Source organism: Nicotiana tabacum, chromosome 3 (genome assembly GCF_000715075.1).
Source record: "Nicotiana tabacum cultivar K326 chromosome 3, ASM71507v2, whole genome shotgun sequence".
In the NCBI taxonomy this organism is placed as follows: domain Eukaryota; kingdom Viridiplantae; phylum Streptophyta; class Magnoliopsida; order Solanales; family Solanaceae; genus Nicotiana; species Nicotiana tabacum.
In genome coordinates, this window is record NC_134082.1 from 138,927,570 (window position 1) to 138,937,490 (window position 9,921).

At 30.9% G+C, this 9,921-nt stretch overlaps 1 protein-coding gene across 1 annotated transcript; it reads left to right on the forward strand.

The window, feature by feature from the left end:
- Positions 1-351: 351 nt before the first annotated feature.
- On the forward strand, positions 352-2,271 carry LOC107796712 (protein WUSCHEL). The gene is made up of 3 exons (XM_016619508.2): positions 352-944; positions 1,107-1,204; positions 1,707-2,271. The coding sequence occupies exons 1-3, from the start codon at positions 494-496 to the stop codon at positions 2,091-2,093; spliced, it is 936 nt and encodes a 311-aa protein (XP_016474994.1). The 5' UTR covers positions 352-493; the 3' UTR covers positions 2,094-2,271.
- Positions 2,272-9,921: the final 7,650 nt, after the last annotated feature.

Here is a 9,921-nt window from a genome sequence, read left to right on the forward strand (position 1 = left end):
TAGTAAGTAACATTTTGTAACAAAAATCCATTCATTCATTCATTGAAAAGAAGCTCTAATACTTTCTCTTCTGTCTTCTCATAAAGCACACTTTTTTCTTTCCCATATCTCCACTTAATAATCATAACTTGTCATTGCCTTTTCATCCAAGCAAACTCCTCTGAATTCCACCTTTTTCTAGCCCCTCTTTTGTCCCATATTTTTTTCTTAACTCTTTGCTCTGTCAATTTCAGTCCTTCTCTCCCAGATATCCCTCTGATTTCCTTCCCATGTGCCCCTCCTACACCCCCCCCCCCCTCTCCATCCCCCCACCCCACCCCCCAACAAAACCAAAACTTTCTTTATAATTCTCTCATTCTCTCCATGTAACTCCTCACTCTTCAGTCTTCAGTCTTCACCTACCTAGCCTATAGCCACATTCTTCATTTTTATCTGTTTTTTTTGTCTACATCCCTTTGTTCTCTTCTTGTTTTAGTACTACTCTCTATACACTATGGAAGCTGCCCAACAACAAAACCAGCAGCACTATCTTCACCAACAACATTTATCAATTGGACAGGTGACAAACAACATTATTGAAGATGGTGTTGGTGGTAATAGCAGCAAAAACAACAGCAGCAGTTTCATGTGCAGGCAAAGTAGTACGAGGTGGACACCCACAACTGACCAGATAAGAATCTTGAAGGATCTTTACTACAACAATGGAGTTAGGTCTCCAACTGCTGAACAGATTCAGAGGATCTCTGCTAAGTTAAGACAGTACGGTAAGATTGAAGGCAAGAATGTGTTTTATTGGTTTCAGAACCATAAAGCTCGTGAAAGGCAAAAGAAGAGGCTTATTGCTGCTGCTGCTACTGATAGCAACAATAATATTCCCATGCACATGAGAGGTGTTTGGAGATCTGCTGATGATCCTATCCACCACAAGTATAACAACACTACAGGTAATTTACTGGTCAAAATATCATGAAAGACAAAAGAAAATATAATCTTTTGCCTTTCTTTTTTGTAAGAAAGTTAACTTCTGTAACTATTACTAGGTACTAACATTTCACAAAAAATTGAACTTTATTATGAATGGTTCTAAGGACTTGTTTCATATACAGGTATTCACTGTCCATCAGCTTCTTCTCATGGTGTACTGGCCGTTGGACAGAATGGAAACTATGGTTATGGAACTTTAGCTATGGAAAAGAGCTTTAGGGTAAGTTTGGTGTAAATTCCTTTGCTAATAAGTTAAAAAGGAAACTACTTAAGCCCAAAAAAGAATCTTTTGGACCAGTTTCAAGCTATCATGACAATCCACCAATATTGGGGTAAATAGTTTCTGTTGCTTATGTTTACTCTTTTTTTTCGCCAAGTTTCTTTCTTGTAAACATGAAATGAAGAAGAAAAGGACATAGTCACATAATCAAGACAACAATTTTCCCAAACTTGTGAGTTTCTTCTATAAAGAACTAAACACCCTTTTCTTTACTTCCTCTTTATTTTCCCCTTAAACCAACTCTAATAACACAAATGGAAGAGATATTTCAAGTTATTAGCAGTAGGATAATACTTTCTTTGAGACACAAAAGAAAAGGTGCAATTTTTTTAAAAAAAATTGAGCTTGTCATATGCAAATTTCCTTATAATAGTATATACTAACTTAAATAAATAATTAACAAAAATTGAATTTCTAATTAATGTTAGTGGTTCAAAAACAGGACTGTTCAATATCACCAGGTGGTAACTCCAACGGATCAATGGGTCATCAAAACTTTACATGGGTTGGAGTTGATCCCTACACTTCTCATCAAGCTTATCCTTTTCTTGAAAAGACTAAACATTTTGATGAAACCCTAGTAGACGATTATGAGGAACTGCAACAAGAAGAAGAAAATTACCAAAGAGCCTCTGCTTTAGAAACTCTCCCACTTTTTCCCATGCATGAAGAGAACATCTCCAGTTTCTGCAACATCAAACATGAATCTTCAGGCGGATTCTACACAGAATGGTACCGTTCAGATGATCATAACTTGGCTGCTGCGGCCAGAGCTTCTCTTGAACTTAGTCTCAACTCTTTCATTGGCAGATCTCCTAATTCCCCTTAAATGTTTTAATAGTTTATAGGATCAGTACTTAGTTTCTTTAATTTAGTCTTATGCTAATTAGTAGTACTAATTTGGTGTGTCTATGGACCATGGTAATGTTAATTATAGTATTAATCTAAGTTACTTCCTATGTAATGTTAATTAAAGTACGGAAAAGTTAATATATGATGGTTCCAAAGTTCTCGATCGGCTGCACCAACTTGCAATATTTATGAGTTTTTGCCTTTTGTTACTATTAGACCTAGTTAGGTAGCAGACAGTACGAAGGAAATATATTGTACTGTGTTGTACCTCCCTGCAGTTAGAGTTGCCTACGGCAAAATAGAACCTAACATGCCATGGGTTTCTAGGCTTTATAGTACCCATATTCTAAGGCTAAACAGTAATAGAGACCGTGAACTGATTATGAATATTTAATGGAAGAATTTATTTTTTATGCACTTATACTGTTAAAGAAAAATTGCACCATTAGGTAAAAGTAACTTACAAAATCAGGTAATTGTCTATATTGAGTATAATGTGAAAACGTAAAAAATAAAGTAAATAACCTACTAAAATGTGTTAAAATATATATACAACAATAACAACATACCCAATATATTTCCATATTTGGGTCTGGGAGAATAGTGTGTACGCAGAACTTAGCCCCTACCTAGTGAAGGAAAATGTCTTCAAAATATAATCGTGTAAAATAATATTACAGGGTATGTAAGTTAAATTCATAGTATAATGTTTTAAGAACCGCACGGTCAAGGCTCGAGCCAGGGATCACAAACACTGGGATTCTTTTTTTTTTTTTTTTTCTTTTTTAGAAACTGCCAAATACCTTTTACCATTGATCTTTGGAGCATTGTTGATTTTGTGTTCTTTCTCCTTGATTTCCTTTCACTTGTACCAGCTTAACAAGTCAATAGATCATTAATGAAGACATTTTAGCTTTATTTGATTAAAGATAGAAATACCGATATTTGGTTTTCTTGTCACTTTTGGTAGCTCAAGTATCAAGAGCTGATTGTACCTATAATTAATATTGGGTTTGGTCATCCATTTAATTCCAAGGAGGAAAGGATTTTTGTGATAGTGGGTAAATCATTTTGTCTCATAAGAAGTAATGTGAGTATTGGTTACAGTATATAACCTATAGAATTGTCTTATTAAGTCTTTATTGCTCATTAGAATTTTGGTCAACAAGTGTCTATTTCATTGAGGTAATCATCTCATGCGTGTCTTGAACTTGTCTGTTTTACATCTCTCTCACGTGGAATAACAGATTGTGGTGTTCTTTTCTGAAATAACTTTAGTAATATTATCATATAGTACTAGTAGAATAATACTAATATTAGGGTTTGATCAAGGCCTTGAATGGATGATCTTTGCACTTAAAAGCTCCTACCCGTACTAACAAATGGCGACAATTAATAAGGGGAAAAAACAAAAGAAAGTAAACAAGCACGGATTTATTAGACCTAAAAATTTATGTTAGGAATATCTCTCCAACAATTGATTTTCACTTGGGTGCTTTAACTCGTTTATTAGACCACTGTAAAGTACAGAAATCTATATATCTATATATATATCTATATCTATATATATTAAAGCAAGAAAGTTACCATATATAATTGACATTATAGTTAAGCCAAGTGACAAGCTAATAAATGTCAATAGTATATGATAACTTTATTCTATATTTTATACAAATATAATATATATATATATATATATACGGAATTTGAATTAAAAGATAATTTTAAATTTATAGATAAAGTTCTAACATTCGAATTTAAATTAAAAATAAAATTTATCTTTTTTTATCATGTTATCATATTTAATTCGGTTAATGATCATATGCAATCATGTTAGGAAGTTTTGTTATTTTTTCTAATTATTTAAATACTACTTTGCCCTCTAGCAAAGAAAAAAACTACTCCATATAACTATAAAAATCTTTCACATTTAAAATCCTATAAGTATAGTTCTTTGAAACACTGTAGCTAGATTTGAATAAAACGAAATTCTTTTAAAATAAATGTAATATATAGGGTACATCTATATGTTTATCTAAATAACAAAAAAGAGCTTACAAAACCAAATAAAAGTTTACTTACATATATAATAAAGTAAACATACATGCTGGAGAAAGAAACATCATAAAATCAATCAATATAAAAAAAAGTTGTTTCTTTTTTCTTTTTGAAGAATATTTGCTTGAAGAGTCAATTTGCATAAATGGACATCAAACAAATAACAAAACTTTAGCTATACATATTAATTTTAATTTAGCATATTCAAGAAATTCAAGGGTATAAGCTGAAACCCCTTCGTTTAGCTGTAGTCAAGCCAATATTGCAAGGGTATAATATTTTTTTCGTTGAAGAATATTAGTTTTGAATCATTAGATTATGTAAAAGGTTTTTTTTTTCAAACTCAACAAGAGAGAAATTGGTTTCTAATTGATAGTTTCTATAGTGACTTTTACGTGTAACAAAGAGTATATATAAAGAAAAAATTGTTATGACATAAAATATTTTTTTAATGTAAACAAACTATTTCGAAAAAACTCTTTATTTTTTTAATTCAAAGATAATAAAAAGATAAGAATTTTTTAACATTAGTAGAGAGTTTTAAAATTGTTATAATAGAAGTTATATCATGAATAAACTCAAAAATCCGAAATCATATGGAAAATTTACATAATATCCGGCCATATTTATTGTTTACTTTTTATAGCTAATATAAATAGATGATATACCGGCAACACATGATTATACACATATTATAAATGGAGTATATATATAAATTACACATCATTCAATTTTTTAATTTAAGTGGTCAGGTGAGCACCTATTTAGGCTGATTAGATAAAGCCAAAAAAAAAAATATGAAATAATTTCAAAAAAAGATTAAAAATATAATTAAATTTCATATGTAGACAATTTTTTAAAAACTCATCCTTTTATAGTGAAATAAATTAATTTTTTGTAACAAAAGAAATGACGACATACAAAATATGATAAAAGAAAATAAATATTGAAAAAAATGTTAGAAAGATCTAAAAACCATAAATAAAAGAAGACAACAAATTTCTTCTTATGTTTCATCTTTGTTGAGTATAAAAAATTTAAAAGTTAATTTCATCGATTTCAAATATATTTTTTTCCAACTCAAATACATAGATTATAAGATAAGGATATCTTAGAATATTTTTTTTATTTGCATTACGTGTCGTTTTTTAAAAATCACTATTACTAACAAACTGATATGATATTCGAATTTGAATTGGAATACAATTTGAGTAGTTTGTATTGAGGTTAAGCCAAGTATGGTGTCGAAAAATAAACTACTTGACAATTTTAAAACAATATATGCAATATTTTATAATAATAATCAATTAATTTAACATTTAATGATTCAAAGAAGAAATTTTTTGTATATATAGGGTATTAAAAATTCAAATTCTGGGGCTAGAGATATCGATAAACTTAAAGTGAAGTCATACTGTAATAAATCCGGCCAAAGAATCATTTAAATTTTTAGATAGCCAATTTAAGTGAATTTTAAATTAAGGATAATATCTTCACTTGCATCATTATAAAGATAATCATTATTATAATATATATAAAGTTTTAGAAATTGAAATTTCAAAATAGAAATATTTTTTGAAAGATAAAATCATACCAAATAAGAGCTCAAGTCGTAGTATAAGAGTCACATCGTAATCAAAGAATCGTTTATATCGTGTCAACCTTTGTGCTTTGCCATAAATATGAGTTATTATTTCACTTTGTGGCTATTTTTAGGTTCCAATGACACTTATGAGAATAGTGCAAAAATAAAATTATAACTACGAGAATTGAGAAAATGTTAAGTCTTTTTTCATGTAGTGTTTCTTAATTAATAACTGACGATTATCTATAATTATTTAGAAGGTTTAAATGTTAAGGTTATTTACATATAATTCAAATAACCCAGATATTTAACATGGTTAATGTCAAATATCAAAATGGAGTAAAAAAAATTCACTAGCTAAAGAATTTTTTATATTTTTAGATAGCCAACTAAAATGAGTTTTGAATTAAGCATAATATTTTCAATTATATTATTATAAAAATAATTATTATTGAAAAATAATGCTTTAGAATCTGAAATTTTGAGAAAAAAATATTTTTTAAGAGATATCAACACACCAAATAAGAGTTCAAGTAGTAGTAAAAGAGTTAAGTCTTATCCAAAGAGTCATTCATTGTCTCAACATTTGATTGTTTTGCCATAAATATGGGTTATTATTTTGCTTCCTGACTATTTTTAGGATCCAATGACACCGGCAAGAATGGTATAAAAAAAGAAAAATAAAAGAAATGGTTAATTTTTTTTTATGTAGTTAATATCCAATGATTATCGATATTTACTGAGAAAGTGTAAATTTTAAGATTATTTACGTCAAATCCAAATAACTTAAATATTTGACATAATTAGTGTCCGCACATCCGTGCGGGGTACTAATACTAGTATGATCTGAATGACATGGATCCCCTCTTAATTACTACCTTTTTGAATATTTGGGAGAGCTCTACTGATTAACATCTTTATTGATTCCGTTTTACTTGTTACTTACTGAAGTACAATTTACTTTAGTCATCTTTCCCGGGTAGTTCATGATGTTTAAAGCGATCAATTCTGTTAGTACTATATGAGGTTTTTTAACTCATCTTTCGTTTCCTGTGCTACCGCACTTTAGAAGCATTTAAACAAAATGGCGTAGAAGACTAGTGTGGAGGAACACTACACCAAACACAAGGGTGTTTTTGGTACTAAAGAAATCTAAGCTATTTTCTTACTTATTTTTTGGTATTTGGTAAGTAAACACAAAATATTGTTCCAACTTCCAGGAGCATTATATACTATAATATAAGTAAACACTACAAGGAATGAAAGTGGAAGCGGGGGTAGTGGGCTGGGGGTGAGGGCGAGGGCGAGTGGTAGGGGGCAGGGTAGGGATGGTTGGTAGGTGGAGGCCGGCAGAGGCGTATCTAGAATTTAAATTCTATAGGTTCCACATTTAAAGTTTTTAGTATTGAATCTATTATATATTTTCAAAGTTATGGGTTAATATCTATTATTTATTACAATTTAGGTAATTTTTAAACATAAATTTATACTCCGCGCCGAAAGTACTGGGGTTTAGCTGAACCCGCTAGCTCTATATTGCATCTGCCCCTGGAGGTGGGAGGAGTGTTGGGGATTGGAAAAGAGGCGGATCGAATTAAACCCTAGAGGTTCAATTTTTAAATTTTTTAATATTTAACCCATTATATTTTTAAAGTTATGAATTTATATCCATTATTTTTATAATTTAAATAAATTTTTACATATAAATTTATACTCTGCATCAAAAATTATAAGTTCAATTAAACTTAATTAAACCCGTAGAGTATAAGCTACGTCCGCCTCCCGGTGGAAGGGGACTTATCCAAACTTGTGAAATTTATTTTTCCTACTCGCAATAGGAGTGTCATTGTCCCCATTTTGAGAGACAGTGTTTAAAGTATATCTCCTTTTTTACAAAAGGGGTCTTTATACAAATAGCATATCACATTTATTATTTACTTTTTTTAACAGATATATATATAAATTATATGCTGATTATACATAATTTTATAAATATTAAATAAGGATTTTAGTTTAAGCGGTTGAGTGGACGACTAAATAGATTAATTCCTCTTTATATAAAATTGGGCAAAAATAAGCACAGCGGCAAAACTTCACCTTCTTCCTCCTCTTTTCTCATTCATTTTCTTTATCCACAATTGTTCTTCCTGGGAAATGATAAGCAAAACTTGGTGCAAGGAATCTTTATCACCTGATATAAGTTGAATGTAACATAGATTGATCTTTTATGCTTGTAGCTGATGTTTTTAATATGTCTTGAGAACAAAAGGAAATACGTAATAAGTTACGCTTAACATCAACTTCATACATGTATGAAAACCAGTATAGCTGTTAAAAATAATCACATAATAATCATACAATACATTACATGATTATTCCTCGTAGATTAAACCTTATATTATTAAATGATCTTTTATGGAGTATTCAATAGTACTTTATATGTTAAAAAACTTCTTTTCTTTATATGCCTCTGTGATCAGTCAAGCATGCTCTAAGTAAAGAGAGAAAAATCCGTTTTGTTCAGCCACATACAATGAAGGGCGCGTGGAAGCAGTGATCAACAAGAGTATTGACAGACGACAGACATACCAATGGGGATTGGGGACCCAGCCTTAGGGTGGGGTGGGGTGGTGGGGGTGGGGTGGTGGGGGTAGGGCGGTGCCCTAGCTCTGAAATCCTAAGTCCTATAGCTCTATAGAGAAAAGGCAGTCAGTGACAGTGAGTGAATTAGTCAGGGCTTGTTGATATCCAATCTCATCCAACCCAATCCAAATAGTACACTAAAGAAAAGATTTTCCAATGATCATGATTTAAGAAGACTGCTCCGTCTCCCCTTTTTTCATCGTGAACAGCAATGGCAAAATGATGAGTTTGAAGAATTTATGATTTTGAGCAAAAGTGTGCCTCCTGCCCCTATACTAATGCGGCCGTTATTTTGGGGCAGAAAGGAAAAAGAAGAGTATATTTTTTGAGGTTTGAACCTTACCCCCCTTCATCGTAAATATCATCAGACAATTCTTTGCATGTCTCCTCATACATACTCCATCTCTCTCTCTCTCTCTCTCTTTCTCATCTTTACTACTTGTGTTTTCCAATGCCAGCATCCTCCACAATAATTCTTTTCTTTGGACTATGACCACTGAAATTCGAAATATTGCAACTTGACAACTGAGACAATAACATGTTGGGTAATGCAAGTGTTCTACTATAGATTAGGTACGTCTAGTTTTCACTACCTGAAGATAGAAGCACACAAGCAATTGGAAATGTTAAGATGATATTCCCTCCATCAAATTTTATGTGCTATTATTTGATTGGACATGAAGTTAATAAAATTTTAAAACGTGTGATCTAAATAAATTATAGATATTTGTGCGGCTATAAATCGTTTTATTAATGATAAAATAAAATTATAAAAGTTAATTTTTTTTAAATATAACATTACGAAGGTGTTTGGATTGGCTTTTAAAAAGTACTCCCTTTATTCCAATTTATGTGAACCTCTTTGACTGGACACGGAGTTTAAGAAAAAAATGAAGACTTTTGGAATTTGTTGTCCTAAACAAGTCCAAATGGGGCCCAGAGTATTTGTGTGGTTATAAAAGCTTCTCATTAAGGGTAAAGTTGTAACTTTAAGCTAAATTGTTACCAAATTTGGAAAGGGTTCATTCTTTTTGGAACGGACCAAAAAAGAAATAAGTTCACATAAACTGAGGGAGTAGCTTATAAGCTAAAACCCAAAAGCCATAAATTGGTAATACCCATTACCCAACTTTTGGCTTTTGGCTTTTAGCTTATTTTTGTACTTGTCATGTCTAAAAATAAGTGTTTTTAAGCACTTTTTATCATTGTCAAACACCACAAAAACTAGAAAAATGCTTAAAAGCCAATAAACACTTAAAATTAACCACTCCAAATACCCTCTATAACATTTTTTTGGGGGACACGTTAATAAGGAATTTGTGCCACATAAGTTAAGATAGAAGAAGTAATGAGTAACAGCTCGGCCTTACATCTCTACCCATCAAATGGTTCATCAAAGAATCAAAATTGTTACTTATAACAACTTTATTCTCTCCACCTTAAAGAAATTGATCTTGCACAATATATCAGATAAGGCAATTTAGGTCACCACTTATAATGGCAAAATGTCAAAAGTTCT